Below are 22,275 nucleotides of genomic sequence, written 5' to 3'. Positions count from 1 at the left end.
GTTAGGGGGTGATCAGGCTGGCAGGCAGAAGCAGTTTAGGGCAATCAGGCAGGGTGGTAGGCGAGCGGTTAGGAGACAGCAGTCCCGGATTGTGAGAGGGATGTTTGACTGCCAGTTGGACATCCCCTGAGGGGTCCCAGATTGGAGAGGGTGCAGGCTGCACTGAGGGACACCCCCTCCCCCCCAGTGCACAAATTTCATGCACTGGCCTCTAATTATTAATAACAAACTACAACGTTCCCTAATGACTGATTACTATAATTGTGTTGCATTCATTTCCCTTATGTGCTTTACGTGCAGGCACACCATTTCTCTCCACTAATACTAGCAGCAAATATTTTAGCAGCTGATTGCCACGTCATTAGTCTGACTTGTTTGGTGTGTGCAACAGGAAATATTTTGCTTTCGGAGAACAAGAAAAATAGTTTTATTTGCATTATGCTCATTAATTTGTGCAGTTATGCAGTGTCTGGTAAGTTAATGTTTAAGAAAAAATATTAATTTTTATTAAAATGTTCTATTATGTTAATGATTACTCACTTTTTCAGCCCTTTGTAGTCAGCATGTCTCTATTGAAATAAACCTACGTTTCTATGAAAATTGAAGCTTTTGTTTTTTTTGCAGTCCACATAAACTTAAACCTTGTTTTTTTGTCTTGTGTTAGTCTTTGAGTTTGACATGCTTGTTCTTAAGGCATGTTTTGATTTCCTCGATATCATTGTTAACCCATTCATTGTTTATTAACATGTTTTTAGCTTTCATGTGTTTATGAATTTTCACTTTTTTCCTTTTAATTGAGTTTTAGTTTAATACCAATGTGGGTGGAGAAGATGCTTGATATGAAATCAGTCTTTTTAAATTTATTGAGACTTTTTTGTGGCCTTGTAAGAAATAATGCGAGCCCCCAAATTCAGGGTTCCTGGTAGGACACAAAACATACTCGGGAGCCAGGCCATAAGGCAAATGTCTTTACTCCTGCAGGAGGGTGCGCAGCACATGGTCTGAGAGCGCACACACACTGAGCAGGCTGTCTGCTCGGCTTTTAAATCCTGACATACGTGACCTGTTCCTCACTCTTGATTGGAGCTCAGGCGCACAGTTTTTTGCAATTGGCTAATTCAAAGGGAGGGGTTGGCCTTTGCCGTTTTAAGATGATGGCCACCAGGGAGCTGCAAGTCATGCGGCCAACATGGTGGCTGCCAAGTCATGCAGTCCAAAGTGGTGGCTGTCTATACCAGCCGTGGGCAAACTACGGCCCGCGGGCCGGATCCGGCCCGTTTGAAATGAATAAAACTAAAAAAAAAAAAAAGACCGTACCCTTTTATGTAATGATGTTTACTTTGAATTTATATTAGTTCACACAAACACTCCATCCATGCTTTTGTTCCAGCCCTCCGGTCCAGTTTAAGAACCCATTGTGGCCCTCGAGTCAAAAAGTTTGTCCACCCCTGGTCTATACTGTTCTTTGACAGAAGAAATGACTTGTTTATTCTCCCAATTCTCCACTTTTCTTTATTTAAGCTCTTTTCTTCAAACTTGGCTAACATTCATTGACTTTCCTGCTCTACAGTGTCTAGGAGAAGACTAATTTGCTGTTTGGTCAATATGGTTTCAATTAACCTTTGGATGTAACATCCCATCACTGTACCTCCTAATCAAAGGGGTGAATATGGATACCATCATTCCCTTCCACTTTCCAAACCATTGCTCTAGTGCAGTGGTTCTCAACCTTCTGGCCCTTTAAATACAGTTCCTCATGTTGTGACCCAACCATAAAATTATTTTCGTTGCTACTTCATAACTAATGTTGCTACTGTTATGAATCGTAATGTAAATATCTGATATGCAGGATGGTCTTAGGCAACCCCTGTGAAAGGGTCGTTCGACCGCCAAAGGGATCGCAACCCACAGGTTGAGAACCGCTGCTCTAGTGTATCAGAGAAAGGATCGTCGATCCCAGGTTCCAGCTCACTCATCAGCTAAAGCTGCCAATGCCTTAGGGCCTCAGTGATGGTTCGTCTGCTGTGTTGTCAGGGATGAATGTGCAGCACTGACCCCCAACATTACACATATTCCTTCTTTTTCTGTCAGAATCATATCCAAGGCCAACCTGTTCTCCCAGGTCATCCTGCTCGTGGCATCTAGCTGTTCAGCTATCCCTTTAACTGCGTCTCATGTGTAGTTAACAAGCCTTTGCTGGTTCTAGTAAATATAATTAATCCAGCCACATTCTTGTTCACAGTGGGCCACCAGCACAGGACAGACTCAAACCCTGCGGCAATCTCATTTCTAGCCTTAAACTCCTTTGGCACCCCTCTTGGAATCCCAATGGAATCTGTGTATATATGGTGATCAAAGGAGCCCCTGGACACTCTCTCCTCTGTCTAGTCTGTCTGTCCATTGAAAAAGTTTACAGTATGCCAAATGAAAGGGATAGCCAATTGTCTTAGAGCGCAAGTTACATTCCATTTGCTGGGCAAGGCCACAGGTAAGGGTCCCCCATGACAGCACCAGATATCAGCACGGGATATCGACAGTGCAGCATGATTGGCTTCTGGGGATACTTGTCCATTTATGCATCCAGATAAATTTCTCATAAACTTCGAGTACTGTTCCCCCCTTGAGAGGCAGGAGGTATAGTTTACGTCGGAGGATGGGGGCCGGATCATTTGTGGGGGGGTCGTTGCTCTTTACCTCTGTTGGATTGGAACAGGGCAAGAGTCTTACAGGAAGGGTTTCCCCAGGCGGTTTCCTCCTGGTACAAGGCAAGCACATATTCCATCCCGTTAAGGTCTGAGATCCATCCGAATGGAAATGGGACCACTTGGGCTTCTGGCCTTCCTGCTGCGCAAGCGTAACAGTTGTTTTTATTTAGGGCACATACAGAATATTTAATCCGTTCCACCCAGGCATTTGTTCCCTTATATCCTACTTCTATTTGCATAGTGGTGGCAGTCGCCTAGGGGATCTTGTCCTGTGAAATCTACTCCTAAATCTAGTCCTAGCCAATCTTTTGACCTAAAGGCTAAAATATCCAAGTCATTCAAGTTATCTATAATCAATAACTTAATTGGGTAAGCATGATCCAGATTGTACACCTTTCTCCAGCTCACATTGTATGCCGCTACAATTTGTCAGATCCCTAAAGCAAATAGGACTCAGTACATGATGGTTATTAAGACAGCTCACAGTTTTTAGCGTCAATTTCAAGGGGATATGTCCTGGTATGGCTGTTAAGTTGATGTGTGTCTGCCCTTAACCCGTGTGTGATGGGTCCAACCTTGCTCTGCAGTCTGAACAGAAGTCTCTGTGGTAAGCAAGACAGGTAGGGTCCTTCCCAGGAGGGTTCCAACTTGCTTCCCTTCCAAGTCTTGATTAGAACATAGTCTTCCGGTAGATGGTGATGAACTGGAAACTCAAGAGGGCCTTGGGTCAGGAAGCCTTCTAACCTGAGAGAGATTAAAGTAGAAGAGATTCCCAGTACATAGTTCTTAAAAAATTTGGTTCCTAGTTTTCATTGTAGGAAGATCTTGATGCTTTCCAGGGCCTATTGGAATCACCTACAGCCAAATCTAGGTGAAAAAACACCTTTTCTTAACACTTAAACCCTATGAAGGTTATCAAACCCATTCTACCAAAAGATTATATAGCATTCAAAGTGACAAGAAGGTATTAAACACAAACATAAGCTAGTAAAACTTCAGTTCCTACAACTAAGATTAGTTTTTTTAAATACCTGATTAATATATTATAATTTATAGAACTTTTGCTTCAGAAAAGGAAGAACCAAAATAAGGTTTATTTTCTAACTTCGTGTGTCCTTGGATGCGGTCAGCAAATGACACTAATTGGATTTCTGCTATCAATGTCCCTGAGTACATTAATATAATCTATTTACTCTCTGTTTAGGGAGGCAAAATGCAAATCATTTACTCTTAAAGTGTCCTTGGTTTAGGAAAGATAAGATTTACTAGATGACTCCAATTGCTGTTTAACTACAGGCAGTCCTCGGGTTACGTGGGACTCGTTTTGTGGTTACATCGCCATCTCCCATTTATTTATTAAAAAAAAAAAGTTCTGTCATTTCGACGTATGTACATATATGCTTTATGTTTTTTATTATTTATTTACCACAAGTAAAGGTCAGGAATTGTTATCTTCCTTTTAATTTTTTTTTACTGTTTCACTTCATTACTGCTGTGTATGTGCTCCATGTGAGTGACGTAGGTGCTTAAGTTGGGTTTCGACTTCCAGTGAAAATCGAATTAAGTCCCGCCGTAGGAACAGATATCCGACGTAACCCGAGGACCTACTGTATTTCAATTTCCCTATTCCCTATCCTGGCTTACTGGCCTGTGTCATTTATTCAACTTCTTTTCAACATTTTTCTTTACAATCATTTTATAACTTTCACAAATATTTCTTTAGAAAACCTTACAACTTTCAGAAGTAACTAGCTTTAGAAACTACTTTCTTCAAAATGTATTTTCATGCCCCGTGCTTACTCTATTATACCAAAACCATAATTTCTTTCCATAATTTTAGATTTTTTAACCCTTAGAAACCTTAATTTTTAGTTGGCATGTAAGTAATTAATATTCCTCAGATTAGCAATACATCCACATTTTAAGAGATATTTTAAATAAAATACAAGACTTATTCATTAACAGATTCAAATCCGTTCTCTATATTTTCCCTAAGAGGCAAACTCAAATTAATTACTGTTTCAGTATCCTGTTATTTCAAAATATTTAGGTGTTTACCATTTAACCCAGTAATGCTCCAAAGCCTTTACGTTATCAAAGACTTTTGAAAATTATGTATAGGCCTATGAGGCTGGAGAAAAGGGCAGGGGGAGAAGGGAGCAGGCCCTGCAGCCTGTTCCCACACCTCTAGCTACTTGGATTCAAAACTGCCACATTTTCCCTTAGAGATAACGTGCTAAGGTGTGGGTGATGAGTTCAGTTTCTGATAGTAGCCGGACTGTTAGGTAAAGAAAGTGTTCTTTGGGAAGGGGGTGAGAATGCTGGCCTTGGGATCTAAAGGCTCAGTGAGGGGTCCCTTCCTTTTTCTCTGTGACCCATATGCTCCCCCTCCTTTCCTGAGAATAGTATTCTCAAGATAAACATTAACTCGGGTCTACGTATACACTTGTGGGCCCAAAATGGATCTAGTGGTCAGCTAAGCCACGTGGGTCTTCCATTTAACTCTCTCTTTTTTTTAATTATTATTTTTTACACTGCTTCAACTCCTTTTGCAACTTAGAAAAGTTGGTTCCTGGTAGTGCAGAGGCCTCAGGGCCGGTTGGAGCCTTATCAGGACAGCCCTCCTCCTGACAGGGAGGCTGGGATTGTAAATCGCCATCTTGGATGTTCCCTCAGATTGTCTCCGGGTTGCATAGGGAGGGGAAGGCAAGGCAAGGGATCCCCCTTCTTTGTCTACCCTTGTTCTCTTTTAGGCTTCTCTGCCTTTACAGGGAGAAGGACGACTGGCCCCTACCTCCAACAGAGAGCACACCCAATCTCCTCTTGAGTGACTGGACTTTTATTATTAACACTAGAGGCCCGGTGCACAAAAATTTGTGCACTCCGGGGGGGAGGTCCCTCAGCCCGGCCTGTGCCCTCTCCCAGTCTGAGACCCCTCGGGGGATGACCACCTGCTGGCTTAGGCCTGCTCCCTGGGGGATTGGGCCTAAGCTGGCAATTAGACATCCCTCTGGCAGCCCGGGAGCCCTCGGGGGATGTCCACTTGCCAGCGGGGAGCAGGCCTAAGCTGCAGTCAGACATCCTTAGCGCTGCTGAGGAGGTGGGAGAGGCTCCCACCACCGCTGTACTGGCAGCCGGCAGCCTGGCTTGTGGCTGAGCAGAGCTCCCCCTGTGGGAGCACACTGACCACCAGGGGGCAGCTCCTGCATTGAACATCTGCCCCCTGGTGGTCAGTGTGTGTCATAGTGACCAGTCATTCCCAGTCATTCTGCTGTTAGGGTCAGTTTGCATATTGCCCTTTTATTATATAGGATAGAGGCCTGGTGCATCTTTAGTCATAAACAAGCTCTCAAAAACCAGTAACAGAGACACTATAATAATGCAAGGAAACTGGAAAAAATAAAATGAAAAAATACAAGTGATGATTAAGCATGAAGCATATAGGATGATTTTGCTGAGCAGTGATGAAGAATAATTTCTCTGCAGTGTCATAGTAAGCGGAATAAAGACACTGACACATAATATTTTACAGTTTTGAATAGTATTGTACAGTTTGAATTCTCATAAACACTGGGAGGCAAATTAATGAGAAGGATCTATAATGAGGGGGAAAGCTAAATTTTGGATCTATATATAAATTGAGTAGTTTTATCCAGAGCAATTCTAATTAATTGGAATTATTTCAACAAGTTAGTTGAATAAATTCAAAAGAATGATATAAAAGCATGTTTAATACAAAGGAAATGTGTGGCACCTAAAACACTACTTGCCTATCAATGTCTGAGCACCACCAAAAGGGTGTGCACTAACTCTATTAGTAGCAGATGATAGTGTAGGGAGAACAGTCAGTCATACTGTGATCTGTATATATGGGGCCTGGTGGGTACCAGAAATATTGAGGGGACACTTTACTTTGCAGTATACCTGAAACTAATACAAAATAATATTGAATCTAATCTGATCTATAATAATAAAAGTATAATATGCTCATTAGATCGGACAGCCGGATGACCTTCCAGACGAAGCTGCGGCTCCGAGGGCCGAGCCCCTTGCATGAATTTTGTGCATCAGGCCTCTAGTTGAAAAATAAAAAGACACTATATGACATGGGGGGAGGGTAAAATTAAAAGGAAAGCAAAGGTACATAAAGTAATAACTACATACTTAACATATTTCTAAGTCACCTAAAATCTAAAAAAGATTATTTTTAATGAATACATTTTAAATTTATGGTAATAAGTAAAATAAAAATATATGGGAGCCCTGGAGGAGGCCTCGAAATGGCACGTCCAGGGCTTCGGTATTAAGGTTTCCAGCTTTCCATTTCCTGGATTCAGTCCTAACAGCAACAAGGACAACAGTCAACATGCTGCTTACAGTTCTCGCCATGCCACCCACTAGGTCACCTTGGAAATGAGCTTTCTCATTCCTGTTAGATTGGCAGGGAGTGTCCATGGCCACGCCCAAGAGGCATCTCTTAGCTGTTCTGAAGACTGGTGGGTGTTTCAGATGGTAGCAGAAGCAACAGCATGTGTCCTATTCCGGCATCCCACGCCTGTCACCAGGGGCTATATATCTATTTAAAAAAATATATATATATACACACATACACACACACACACACACACACACTAATAAAAAGGTAATATGCTAATTAGACCGGGAGACCTTCCGGACGTCCTTCCAGACGTCCTTCTAGACCAGGGGTGGGCAAACTTTTTGACTCGAGGGCCACAATGGGTTCTTAAACTGGACCGGAGGGCCGGAACAAAAGCATGGGTGGAGTGTTTGTGTGAACTAATATAAATTCAAAGTAAACATCATTACATAAAAGGGTACGGTCTTTTTTTTTTTATTTTTTTTTTTTTTTTTTTAGTTTTATTCATTTCAAACAGGCCGAATCCGGCCCGCGGGCTGTAGTTTGCCCACGGCTGTTCTAGACAAAGCTATGGTGGCGGGGCCAAGACAGAGGTGGTTAGTGGCGATCAGGCTAGGAGGGGAGGGCAGTTGGGGGTGATCAGGCCGGCAGAGGGGGGAAGTTGGGGGCGAGCAGTCTGGCAGAGGGGGCCAGTTGGGGGCGATCAGGCCGGTGGGGGCGGAAGTTGGGGGCGAGCAGGCCGGCAGTGGTTGCAAGTTGGGGGCAAGAAGGCCGGCAGGCAGAGTGGTTAGGGGCGATCAGGCAGGCAGGCAGGTGAGCGGTTAGGAGCCAGCAGTCCCGGATTGTGAGAGGGATGTCCGACTACCGGTTTAGGCCCGATTCCAGGGATCGGGCCTAAACCGACAGTCGGACATCCCCCGAGGGGTCCCAAATTGGAGAGGGTGCAGGCCAGGCTGAGGGGCACCCCAACCCTCCATGCATGAATTTTGTGCACCGGGCCACTAGTATATATATTTAATTTCAGAGAGAAAGGGAGAGGGAGAGAGAGATACAAACAACAATGATGAGAGACAGTCATTGATCGACTACTTCATGCATGCCCTACACTGAGGATTGACCTCTCCTGGTTCTTAGGTCGATGCTCAATCACTGAACCATGCTGGCTGTGCCTATATTTTTTTAAGTCATTTTTTTTATCTTTTCTTCTTAAAGAAGTGTTTTAAACGTTTTTTTTTAGTACCGGTTTTGTCTAGGAAACACTTTATCTTTTCTTTGATTCTAAATAATAGGCTTGATGAATAGAGCAATTTTTGTTGTACTGGTAAGTCCTTGCTTTTCATCACTTTGAATATTTTATGCCAATTCTTTTTGGACTGCAAAATTTCTGTTGAGAAAACAGCTGGTAGTCTTATTTAAACTCCCCTGTACTTAACTAACTTCTTTTCGCTTTTTGCTTGTAAGATTCTCACCCTAGCCAGTTTTGCTTAGTGGATAGAGCGTTGGCCTGTGTACTGAAGAGTCCTGGGTTCAATTCTGGCCAAGGGCACATGCCCAGGTTGTGGGCTGGATCCCCAGTAGGGGGTGTGCAGGAGGCAGCCGATCAGTGATTCTCTCTCATCATTGATGTTTCTATCTCCCTCTCCGTTTCTGAAATCAATAAAAATATTTTTTTTAAAAAGATTCTCTCTTTGTCTGTAACCTTTGGCATTTTAATTATGATGTGTCTTGTTTTGGGCCTCTTTTCTATGCTTCCTGGACTTGTATATTTCCTTCTCCTTTTTAGGGAAGTTTTCAGTCATTATTTCTTCAACTAGGTTTTTAATTCCTTGCTCTCACTCTTCTCTTTCTGGTATCTTTATTATGTGAATTTTTGTATGCTTGATATTATCTTAGGAGAATCCCTTCAACTACTCATTCTTAGGAAAAAAAAATATTTTTTGCTGTTCCTATTGGTTGTTTTCCATAACCTTGTGTTCCAAATTACTGATTTGATCTTCTGCTTCATTGAATTTGCTTTTTATTCTTTCTTGTGTATTTTTCTTTTCAGATATTGTATTCTTCAGTTCTTTTTTTTTTTTAAATGATCTTTATGTCCTTTGTGTGTTTTTTGAAGTTCTCACTGAGTTCATCTCTTCTTTCCCTAAGTTAATGAAGCATCCTTATAACCATTGGTTTGAATTCTGTATCTGGTATATTGCTTGCCTCCCTTTTGTCTAGTTTTTTTCCTGGAGTTTTGTCCTGTTCTTTCATTTGGGATGTTTCTTTTTCTTCTCATTTTGGTCCACTTCCTGTTTTGTTTTTATTTATTTGGTTGATCTGCTGTGTCTCTTGTACTTGACAGAGGTACCTATGTATAAGGTGTCCTGTGGGGCCAAGTGGTGCAGTCTCCCTGGTCATCTGAGCTGGGTCCTTCATGGGTTTTTCTTGTGTGGGTTGTGTGTGCCTTTTTGTTGTAGTTGAGCCTTGATTGCTATTGGCACGTCAGTGGATGTGATTGACCTGACTGACTGGTTATGAGGGCTGGTCGTAACTACAACAGAGAAACTGTTGTTTGGCAGCTGACCCTGTTGGTGCCAGCCATGTTTGTCCTTCAGGAGCATTGTTTGTGGAGCTGGTTGGATGGTGCTCTTGTGTGGTCTGTAGCTGGCCATTGGTATGTTGCCTCTAGAGACTTTTGGGAGGTGGTTTGGTGCAGGCCCAGGTCAACTGTTGCTTGTTTCTGGCTTGGGGCCTCTTGGTAGGAGCTACAGAGTGATCTATGGTTGGTTGCCATTTTTGCTGGGCTTGAGGCACCTGGGAGAGGCTACACTGAGAACAGAAGCCGGCTGCCACTTTCTGTCGGTTTGGCCTATGTGGGCACCACAGTATGAGCTGAGGCCAGCTGCCACTTGTGCCCGGCTTGCGGCTGCTTAGTTGAAGCTATGTTTCAGCCCAAGATGGCCGCTGCTTATGCCAGGTTTGGAGCCACCTGATGGGAATTACAGTGCAAGTTTATACTGGTTGCCCCTTTTGCTCTGCTTGGAGCTGCTTGTTAAGAGCTATAAGGCACGCTAAGGCCAGCCACTGCTTGTTTAGAGTTTATGCACCTTTGTGAGATTTCGGAAAGGTGTGCGGTATGATCTGAAACAGGTCGTTCCTGCAGAGGAGCCTCGAGGATCAGGTTCAGAGTTGGGTGAGGTAGCGTCTCAGGGGATCACCAGAATGGAGTGAATGGTTTCAGCCAGGTTAATGGAGAGCACAGATTTGGCATTTGCCTATACTGAGTCTGTTTGTGGGCTTGCCTATGCTGAGTTCACAAAGGAACAGTGGCACTTGCCAGAATTTTTGTTGTCCCTAGAGAGAGTTGCTCTAACCCCTGCTGCTCCAGCCCTTATTCTGAAATTTGTCCTTGGTGTTTCTTGAGCTGCTGCCCTTGTGCTGGAGCTTACTACAAATGAATTTGTGAGCTAGTGAATTTGTGGGTTTTTAAAGAGATTCACCTCAGTCTCCAGCTGCTCCCTATCCTTTATGGATGCAATGTGTACTGTTTTTCACAGCCAGATGTTTTGGGGACCCTCTTCTTGGCACTGATATCTCAAGTTTGGGAGCCTGATGTGGGGCTGGGACCCCTTGTTCCTCAGGAGGAATCACTGCAGTCTAGATATTCCTCTTGATTCCTAACCACCATGCCCTGGGTGTGGGACCTGTGTGTTCCACATCTCCACCCCTCCTACCAGTTTCAATGTGGCTTCTTTACATCCTTAGTTACAGGGGTTCTGTTCAGCTGCTTCTCATGGATGGTGATTGTATAATCTAGTTGTAGTTTTGATGTGGTCATGGGAGTAGACGAGCACAGCGTTACCTACTCCACCATCTTTACTGGAAGCCTCTAGATTTTATTTTTATAAGAAAGTACATTACTAAAAATATGTCTTGAAGAAAGATGTGAATAATTTTGGTCAGTTCATTCTGGTTTACTGATGTTGTTTGTATGTTTTATGGTATTTTCACTCCCAGAAAGAATTATCTCTGTAAATAATATTGTTGGGCTTTATCCCAACTTTAAATTTTGTTGTTATAGTGTATGTGAAAGCATCTTAAGTAATAACTTTGTACATGCATACTTCTCTATAAAACTGTAAGGTCATGATCTTTTTGTACTCTTTGTCAGTATCAGACTTTCTCACTTCTATTTTTCTGGAGAAAAAAGGAATGAAAAAAAAATTCTGTAGCTTCTGTAAGCTTTGGGTACACAGTGACTTAAGTGTTGAGATAGCTCTGATTGACACAGACATTAACCCCTTTCAACAGGCCTTACATTGTGCGCTGCAGTTGAATGTCAGCAGGGATTGCCTTCACATAGCCAAGCGTCTTGCCTACAATGTGTGTTCATTCAGCAGAATCCACTTCCAATAATGGCACTACCAATGTTAGCTGTTAACACTTTCCATAGCTGATGATTTCACCTACCTGTTTTTTCTTTACCCTTCTGTCTTGTTAAGTCATTTACCAGTATTTCAGTGACTAAATTTGGAAAAGTTGTTAACCTCATTGACCTATGCAGGTGTTTGAAACTGGGTTGTAGAGAATTGGGAAAGAAGTGAGCTTGATACTTAAAATGCTTTTGGAATGAACAGTATTTTTATGGTTCATTATAGTTCTGCAATGGCTCTGTTTGTTACTGGTGAGCATTCTCAAGTTTTAAACACTGTAGAAATGGTTCCTATAGCGTCCCTTTGCTGGTCAGTTTAACTTTAAAGATTTTTTAAAAACTTATTTTGATTTTATTTTTAATGGAATCACTTCAATCTTGACATTGCTTAGTATGATATTTTTATTATTGTAATTTCTTATTGGGGTACTATCTTTTCTTTTTTTCTGTACTTTTCTTCCTCCACTAATTCCTCCCTCCCTTTTTCTACCTTTCTTTCAGTTTGGGGAGTCAGGACAGACTTTCTAGAGGAGATGATGCCTGACCTAAGAATGAAAGGATAGGTAGCGTTTAACTAGCCATGAGAGATGGACAGGGCAGAGAAGACTGCATAAGAAGAGGTTAAGGGGTAAATGCTGAATAGTGTGGGGTTTAGATAACTGAAGAATGCCAATTTATCCTGAGTTCTAAATTTTTTAGTTAGAGAAAAATAATGTCATGGATACATGATACCAGTATCGCACCCTATTATATTAAATTAAGTGTAATTTTTGGTGAAATTTTTTGTATGATATGTTTGTATTTCTGTGAATTTCCCATATCTTTTCTCTCCCTTCCCCTTAGTTCTATTTAGTAATATCTTCATTTATTTTGAACAGTGTCTTTATTTTGTCATGGCTTATGCAAAGTGAGGAGCTGCCATACTTGTTTCCTTTTGGGAATAAACATAACAAATTATTGATATTTTACAGTTTATCTCAATACTTTTTTAAGACAATGTAATACTGAATAATGTGGATCCTGATTGGCTAACTGCAAGGTTCTGAGAGCCCTGGTAGTTACTTTCTGACTCTTCAATAGGCTCTGTTTTTGCTGCTTGAGGAGGAAAGCTGATTTGGGGTTTTCTTTTTTGTCTTGGTTCTAGCACATGCAAATGACAATTCAGGCTCTCCAGGATGAATTACGGATTCAAAGGGACCTAAACCAGCTGTTTCAGCAAGACAGTAGCAGTAGGACTGGTGAACCTTGTGTGGCAGAGCTGACGGAGGAGAACTTCCAGAGGCTACATGCTGAACATGAAAGACAGGCCAAAGAGCTATTTCTTCTTCGAAAGACTCTGGAGGAAATGGAACTGCGTATTGAGACTCAGAAGCAAACCCTGAATGCTCGGGATGAATCTATCAAGAAACTTCTGGAGATGTTGCAGAGCAAAGGACTTTCTGCTAAGGCCACTGAGGAAGACCATGAGAGAACAAGACGACTGGCAGAGGCAGAGATGCACGTCCACCACCTAGAAAGCCTTTTGGAGCAGAAGGAAAAAGAGAACAATATTTTGAGAGAGGTGAGTGACCATTTTTTCAATTGTTATTACTTACTGTCTTTTTATTGTGATTAGTCAGCATCTTGCTTGGCCTAAATAAATTTATGTGCTCCACCAAGGTAGTGGAAGGGAATTTTTTTCTTTGGTATTTTAAGTGGTTCACTGGTTTCTGTTCTGATTTGCTCTCTCGTATGAGATAACAGTGACTGGTATGTGTACTGGCTTGATAACTTTCTGGGTCTTTCTTTTCCCCTCCTGGTTTTTATAGACACATTTTGTTGCTAGAGAGGCACAGCATTTTTTGTACTTGTTACTCATCTTTTGATTTGTTCAGAGACACACATGCAACAAAACCAGAATCAGAGTAGCTAACTATTGGTCAATTTTAAAATATTAATAAGAGAAAGTAAGCAGTAACTTCAATTTAGGTGTGCTCATAAAGTCCTTGACAGCAGTAATGAATGTTTGCCTTATGGTTTCCATGGAAACTGTTGCCTTAATATAAAATATATGTGCTAAATATATGTGATAAAAATCATTTGCTGCCATGGAGGCATAGTGAGAAAGAAGGACATATAGGCATACTGTCACTTATAGAACGAAAACTCAGACTTTAGCTGACCATTGTGGTTGTTAAGTTTTCACTTTTCTAGATAATGCTTCATTTTAAGAAAGCATAAGTAAAAAATTTTTCTTACATTGAATTAAAAAAATTGATAGCTTTATTCTCTACATGTGGTCAGAGACTTCAGATAACTTTCAGGTCTGGATAGGGAAAAAAACAACTTAGAACTGTGTTAATGCCAGTGTGAATAATTCCTTCTTAAATGAAATGTAAGGAAGGAGATTTAAAAAAAATGGAATATTCCCAAGACAGCAAAATGGCAACTTTAAAAGAATACTTTTAAATTTATAGTTTGTTTCACAGTTTCTCCTTTTGCAAAAAATCTGAAATATCTAAACTGAGGACATTTTTATTTTTTAAAGAGAAATTCTTTTTTTTTTAAAATATATTTTATTGATTTTTTACAGAGAGGAAGGGAGAGAGATAGAGAGCTAGAAACATCGATGTGAGAGAAACATCGATCAGCTGCCTCCTGCACATCTCCCACTGGGGATGTGCCCACAACCCAGGTACATGCCCTTGACCGGAATCGAACCCGGTACCCTTGAGTCCGCAGGTCGACGCTCTATCCACTGAGCCAAACCGGTTTCGGCGAGAAATTCATTTTTTTAAAAAAATAATTTTATTACAGAGTAAATCCATTGTAGTTTAGTATAGTAAAATTAGAAAATATATTAACAAAAACTTTAAACCCAGGGTATCAGTACCTATGATAAATGTCAGTTTTCCTATGTGTATGCAGCTATGCATAATGTAATGTCACCCACTTTCTTAATAATTTGTCTTCATTGTCTGTCTTTCTTTGTCAATACATGTAAAGTTTTATAATTTCAAATGCATTTATAACGTTTCATTGCATTTATTTGAATATCTCTTACTGTTGAAAATTTAGACCACTATTAACTTTTCAGTATTATCAACTGTGCTGTACTAAATTTCCTTAATCATTTATCCCTATATATTAATTTTTTAGGATAAATTCCTATAAATTTTGCTCAGTCAAATAATGTGTACATTTTTGAAACTTGTCTTTAAAAAAATTTTTTTTATTGATTTCATAGAGGAAGGGAGAGGGAGAGAGAGATAGAAACATTAGTGATGAGAGAGAATAGATTGGCTGACTTCTACATTCCTCCTACCTGGGATCAAAGCTGCAATCTGGGCATGTGCCCTGACCGGGTATCAAACCTGTGACCTCCTGGTTCTAGGTTGATGCTCAACCACTGAGGCATGCCAGCCAGGCTATCTTGTCTTTTAGAGTGATTAGACCAGTTGATCCTTCCAACACATACTAACTATATTGTTATGATTAATCTGTGTATATTTTATGCTCTTCAAATTACCATCACATCATACTGTCTTAGAAAGTTTTCTGTAAATTCCCATATTATAAACACATCCTGAGTTTCTTTCAGTTTATTTTAAAGACTTTATATTTCAATGAGATAATCCAGAGTCTGGCCATAGTACATCAAACAGCATGCAACATGAAAACTATACCAGCATCATGATGAACTTTGAATGTTACATTTTTACTGCTTCTCTTCTGAATATTTCAACCTATGCCCATTTAATTTTGAGTTTGGGGGTTAATAAATAGTAAATAGCTAAGTATTATGAAAAGTCACCATGTTACTCTGGCAGAGAACAATCAGAATTTTGGTAAATTTGAAAAGGTGGTAGGTAATCCATGAATTTATGACCGATTTTCAAACAAACTCTACAGACAACAAGTCTCACTCATGTACCTCATGTGGAAAGAAATATAGGCCTTGTTGGGGAGATCCAAAATGATGCAGGAGTAGGTGGTGGACATACACTTGCTGCCTCTGAGTATCAAACTGGAATTATATCTAAAATTATAGAATAGTCATCTTGAATAACCATCCTGAAGACTGCTGAAGAGAAGTCTTATAACCAAGAATTTACAGAAGCAGCCACACTGAAACTGAATCTGGGACAGACTAAACTTTGTGGCTCTAGAACAGGGGCCATTTTCTCCTCACATGCCTGAATGGAGCAGAGTCCTGCCTTCACTTGGCTAAATATTGGTCTGTTGAGTCATCAAGCCTCATCCTGATGACTTCCTGAGACTCTACCCCAACACAAAAGTATGCAAGCATACAGATAGACTTGGTAGGCCAGAGAATATTTACTGAGTGGCCTTAGACCCAGCACTGGCACCAAGTTTGAACCTGTATCTGTTTGGTAAGCACCAGTTGCCCCTACCTGGTGACCCACTGTGAACCTACTTCATACAATTTGAGTACAGCCAGAGGCTCTTTCAGTGACTGAGCCTATCAGGCAACAAACAGGCAGAAGTGGATTTCAGGGGCCTGGTGCTAGTAAAAGCCTACTGTGGTGAGTACCTTGGTCCTTCCTGCATACACCCAGGTCCAGCAGAGGCAGCCACAAACTGTCGATCTCTTGTAGTTACAAACAGGTTGCCAAGGGCCAGTCATAGGCAGCGTCTGACTTTGGCCTGCACCAGAGTCCCTCCTGTGGTGGCGTGAGCCTCTCCCAACTCTATGGTAGAGCTAATGATGTCCAACTGCTGGCTTAGTCCCTGGAGGGAGCGGGACTAAGCCAGCAGTTGGATATCCCCTGAGGGCTCCTGGACTGCGAGAGGGCACAGGTTGGGCTGAGGGGACCGCCCCCCCCCCCGAGTGCACGAATTTTGTGCACTGGGCCTTTAGTTATAAATAAAACATTAGCCGATGGAGTTAGCATTATGATAAAAGGAGACAGTAAACTGACAATTATGAGTTCAAATAAAGGAATTGAGTGGAATCTAATTATGTTGGGGGAGGGAATTTCTGTAAACAGTGTATCTTTGGGGAGGTACCCTTTAAGGGAGATCTGAAAAAAGACAAGAAGATAGTTTTCCTGAGTATTTGGGTAAAATCATTTCATGAAGAAGAGTTAATAATTTCAAAGGCTTGATGGGAAAGAGTTTTGAGCAAACAGTAAGGAAGCTAGAGGGCAAAAGTAGCCTATATTATAAAACCCTAATATGCAAATCGACCGAACAGCAAAATGACGGGTGGAATGACCGGTCGCTCTAATGCTCATTGACCACCACAGAGGGAGCACCGCTCAGCTGACCGATGGGTGCCAGACACTGGGCTCACTGCTGGCGAGTGCTGTTCAGCGGTGCAAACCTCTCCCGCCTCCGTGGCAGCGCACTACTGAGCAGCAGTGGCGGCAGGCGCAGTGGGACCAGGATGAGCGGGAGCGGCGCGGTGCCTGGCTGCCTGCCACTTTGCTCACTACTAAATCCCTCGGGATGTCAGACTGCCGGTTTCGGCCTGATCCCCACAGGTCCCTCAGCCTGGCTTGTGGGGGTTGGGCCGAAACCGGCAATCCGACATCCCCCCAGGGGTCCTGGATTGCGAGAGGGCGCAGGCCAGGCTGAGAGACCCTACCGGTGCACGAATCCGTGCAGCAGGCCTCTAGTATTGTATGAAAGGAAGGCTGGCATGAGATGAGAGGTTGAAGCGGTAGTCAGGGACAGACTCACTTATTTCATTCATCAGATATTTATTGGGCACTAACCATGTGCAAAGCACTAGGGACATAGCAGTGAACAAAAGAAAATTCATGCCCTTCAGGAGACAAAAGCTTGCCTTCATGATCCTTGCAGATAATGCACCAATTTTATTCAAAGTACAAGAAAAACCATTCCAGTGTTTAATCAAGGGATTGAAAAATCTGGTTTAGTTTTTGAAATTTACTCTGGTTGTACTGAGAATAAATGGGAAAGGTATAGTTAAGCATTAACAAGGAGGTCTACTGAAGAACTTAACAGCTCTAGTATAGATTCAGTGAATGGTGATTTGAAATGACTGTTGTACATTATATCACTAGTGTATCATGAAACGCAAAAAGAATTGTGCATTGGCCATGCCAGGATATCATAGGTTTTATTGTCCATATTTTAAAAATCTATATTTCATCACTTCTAAGACTCACAGCCTTTCCCATTTTAACAATTGTGCAATTGTCTTACCCTTGATGGTATTTTACATTCTTTGTCAGCAAGGCAGCAGTCCTGCTAGATTTGTTTGCCTGTGTATTCACAAGCATAGTCATAGCTGTTCATTGTTTTTTAAACATTGGGAGAAACTTAAAAAAATACATATTTTTATTGAATTCAGAGAGGAAGAGAGGGAGAAAGAGATAGAAACATCAGTGATGAGAGAGAATCATTGATCAGCTGCCTCCTACATGCCTCATACTGGGGATTGAGCCCAAAACCTGGACATGTGCCCTTGACCGGAATCAAACCCCGGGACCCTTCAGTCTGCAGACTGACGCTCTATTCACTGAGCCAAAACAGCTAGGGCATAGTTGTTCATTTTGTTATCATGTTTGTTGATGGTGTGAGCCTTGGTATTTATTGTTGACTTTAATTTGTTCAACAGTGTGTATTCAGAATATTGCACTGTGAATCAACATTGAAACAAAAAATTATTGGTATGGAGAAAGTCATAAAAATAGTTCAGAATGATACATGATTAAACTCTATGGTTAAATAAGTAAAAAAGCACGGTTGCAATCAGTATAAAATAAAAATTCTGAATAATAAGGCATTGTGTCATGATTTATTTGGAGGCATTTCCTCCTTTCCTTTACAGCACATAAAACAATGGAATTTCTTAAATTCAATGGCATCTTAGATATGATGGAATCTGGTAACATTAAAATGGCATTTATACCAAGTAACATTTGTGATTAGTTTGTCATTTTGTTTATGAACATGATTTTGGAACTAACAGGTTGATGTGCTAAATAAAAGCCAAAGAAGAAAATTAAATTTAGCATTGTATTTTCTCTTTGTACTGAAATTACATTATGTGACTACTTAATATTAGATTTTATATTGTTTATTGTAATAGCTTTCCTTTGATTGATAGAAGAGTGGGGACCTCTATTGGACAAATATTGACTTACAGGCAAGACTTGATTAGTGCTTGGGGCTTATGCATATGAGTTTTAGCAAGTTTTATAAGTGATTCTGTTATACACCAAAGTTTGAGACCCAAATTTTGGTTCTAGGTCTATTGGCAGAACATTATCTAAGGTCCTATGGAATTTTTGGATCTGCAGTTTATATGCACATTAAGTATTGTCGATAGGCTAAATAAATAATATATTTCAGACCTATATGTGCTTCCATTTTTTTTTGAGATCAGATGAGATCGGGCATGTTCAGGGTGGTATGGCCATAGACAGCTCCTATTTTTTAAAATGTAGATATTATTGTGATGACTAAAATATAGATTTGTTTTAAGACATTATTACATTCATGCTAGTTTTTGTCTCTATAATATTTCAATCAACAAACCTTGGTAGTACATCTGTTAATTATGTTAGGCTTTGCAGAAATGTTTGAGGTTAAAAGTCCTAATATTTGATTAGGTTCTTGGCTTGAAATACTGAATCTAACTAGCATAACTGAGGAAAGCCTGTCTGTATCATAGGCAGTTGTAAGGTATAAGCAGAGGAGAGGGGAGGGAAAAATTAATAGAGATATATATAGAAAAAACTAGAAATAACAAAGAATAGTAAGAATTAAAAAGGAGTCCCTAGTTAGTTTGCTCTTTTGTAGTGATTTTGGGAAATGAGTATCTTATTTATTCAGGTTCTTTCGCCTCCCTTCTTTTTGTCATTTATTCCTCATTTCCATTTTGACAGATGATACATTTTCTCAGATTAATGCCATTACTAGAGATGGTAAAAGGTTAAAGTACAATGTTGTCTGACATTGGCTGAGTTAAGATACAGAAAAAAAAAGTGAGGATTCTTTCTGTTTATACTTTCCTGTATTTCTGTCTTTTTTGTTGTGAGTATAGTAGACCTAGAACTTGTGTAAAGGATTGAACCTATAAAAGGACTTCAAAAGCCATGTGGAGCTTCTACCCTTGAACCAAGGGGTTTGGAGGCTGATACTTGAAACTTAAAGACAAGAAATTTCAGACATAAGTAGTACTTTTCAGTCACAAATACTCCTTTCTCTTAGTTGTATAATTAAAAGTTGGCTTATTTTGAAAAAGAAACTATTAAAGAAAGAGAGAAGTATGAAAATTTGTTTCTAATGTTTGTTTTTCTAACTCTAGCTATTATTCTTTAGTAAGTTAATGAGAGGAAATGAACACATTTTCTACTGTCAACCTCAGTTGACAGTGTGACAAGAACCAGATAATTTTACCTGTACTTTAATTTTTTTTGAATGAAAATTTTCAGGTCAAAAGGAGCAAAATGAAGTGAGCAAATAACATATTCTACTTCTCATATTCATTTCTATTTCCAGAGTTTCATCTTATTATTAACAGTGCATGAGTCAGAGGCTTGATGTGCTCATTGGAAACAGGGGATGTTATTAGCTCACTGACTGCAAGATGTGTTCATAATGATCTTTAATGTGCAGGCCTCTCAATGGAAATTTGTTATGAGTGAAAGGTTTTAAAATGTCTTAATAGGAAAGCTTATGCCTAAATGGTTCTAAATGCACCCTAGTTTCTTAGCATAGGAGGATACTTTTAAAATTCAAATGAATTTCTGTTTTCTTTGTTTTGCTTATATGCTAACTAAGGTTTAAAATGAAATTATAAGAGTTTCACCTTAAAGCATTTTAAAATTTACCTAACTTGGAATTAGAGAATGGGAAAGTGGTCAGTTAAATTAGTTCAGTATCTGAATAATGAGGTATTACAAAGAAATGCAGTTTTAATATTTTCAAGTGGATAGAGAAATACCAAATAAAAATGCAAAGTATAGGTTACAGGATTTTATTAATAAAGATTATTTATAGTTAGTAGGATTCATTTTATTTTTGTTTATACATTTTAAAGTTTTATGCTCATTTATTGAATAAATATTGCTAAATATCTCCTGTGTACTCAGTTAATCACCTTGCTTACAGTGTGGAGAATTGATTAAATGTGGACAAACTGGAGGCTGGGAGAAAGTTGATGAGTTGTTTGTTTTAATGCAGGTGAGAGATTATTGTGGCCTGAAGTGATATATATATTCAGAGTTTGTCCTGGATTAATGTATTCTGGATTTTACTGTCTTCCTTAATTAACTGTTTTGTCTTGCAAGATTTAATGTAATTTTGAATTAACTTGATCCTTTTATGACTTGCTTTTAAACACTCTGTTAGGGGTATTCTAGATAGTCTTCCCTCTAGAGCAGCGGTTCTCAACCTGTGGGTCGCGACCCCTTTGGGGGTCGAACGACCCTTTCACAGGGGTCGCCTAAGACCATCGGAAAACACATATATAATTACATGTTGTTTTTGTGATTAATCACTATGCTTTAATTATGTTCAATTTGTAACAATGAAAATACATCCTGCATATCAGATATTTACATTATGATTCATAACAGTAGCAAAAGTACAGTTATGAAGTAGCAACGAAAATAATTTTATGGTTGGGGGTCACCACAACATGAGGAACTGTATTAAAGGGTCGCGGCATTAGGAAGATTGAGAACCACTGCTCTAGAGCTACTGGTAGATGAGCTCTACCCCTAAGACTTGGCCTTTCTAGTACCAGTATTTCTACTAAGTGCCTCTGATATTCTCTTCACTTTGGAACTTAAATTTTTCCCATCCCAATGTGAATTAAGATAGTTGCTTAAATCATAGCTCTGTGGTAATTGTTTTGTCCTCAGTAGTTGTTCTTTGTCTGACATTGTGGAGTCTTGCCATGTTCATGCACACTTTTTGACCAAAGACTCAAGGGGACCCCTGTCAGATACTGCTGCCCTTCTGGCTAGCTTTCTTCTCTATGTTATTCTGCTTTGCACATTTCCACTATCTTTAGGAGTCTCACACATTGATCTGTCTTTTGAGTTCTGCAAGTCTGTTGTTTTCTGTTTGGGTTTCCCCTCCTTGCATCACATATTGGATAGCAAGTCTGGGCCATCACCTTGTTTGTTTCTTTTCCTTAAGGATCAGAGTCCTATGATGCTTGTTTTTTAATTTCTGAAAACAATTATTTTAATCATTTTGTCTAATTTTAAAATAGTTTGACAGGAGGACCAGTTTTCTATTATTATGGTTATACCGTATTGCTTTTGAAGGGAGTGAGAAATAAATAGGAAACTCGTTGAAGCATTTAAAGCAGATTAGTGTCATGATTTGTTGATGCTTTATCAAGATTACCTCAATGCTCTCTTGAAAATGGACAGAGCAATTGGAAGAAAACTAACTAGAGACCATTATAGTTATCTACGCTTAAAATAGGCTGGAAATGGAGTGAAACATAAATTTAGAAAATATTTTGAACATAAAACAGGATGTGCTATTGAATTACTTGTGGGAAATGAAGATCTGGGAGGAATGAAAGGAGACACGGGTGTTTGGCTTGCGTTACTAGTAGGGTAGTGCCATATGTAACCAGATGGGGAAGACATCTCTCACCAGATTAAAGAGAATATCAAGAGGTTTTTCAAATTTTACTTAATAAATAAGTTTGAGTTCCCTGTTAGACATCTAAGGAGAAATAGCAAATGAGCAGTTGGATATGTGAGACTTGAAATCAGAGCAGAAGGCAGGCCTAGAAATTCATTAGTATCTCAATTGAATTTTAAGCAATGTAGATTAGA

The 22,275-nt window shown here is 40.0% G+C and overlaps 1 protein-coding gene across 5 annotated transcripts in view; it reads left to right on the top strand.

Annotated features, from left to right (window-relative positions):
• The window catches only part of ERC1 (ELKS/RAB6-interacting/CAST family member 1), a 462,570-nt gene that overhangs the window by 62,738 nt on the left and 377,557 nt on the right, over nt 1-22,275 (top strand). For all 5 annotated transcript variants that reach the window (XM_005865924.2, XM_005865923.2, XM_005865922.2 and 2 more), the window contains exon 3: nt 12,639-13,055. In XM_005865924.2, coding sequence (XP_005865986.1) covers nt 12,639-13,055 — 417 coding nt within the window. The remainder of the gene's footprint in view (nt 1-12,638; nt 13,056-22,275) is intronic.

Source organism: Myotis brandtii, unplaced genomic scaffold, assembly GCF_000412655.1.
Source record: "Myotis brandtii unplaced genomic scaffold, ASM41265v1 scaffold216, whole genome shotgun sequence".
Lineage (NCBI taxonomy): Eukaryota > Metazoa > Chordata > Mammalia > Chiroptera > Vespertilionidae > Myotis > Myotis brandtii.
The sequence above is the reverse complement of the archived record's forward strand: the minus strand, read 5'-3'. Positions and strand labels throughout refer to the sequence as shown.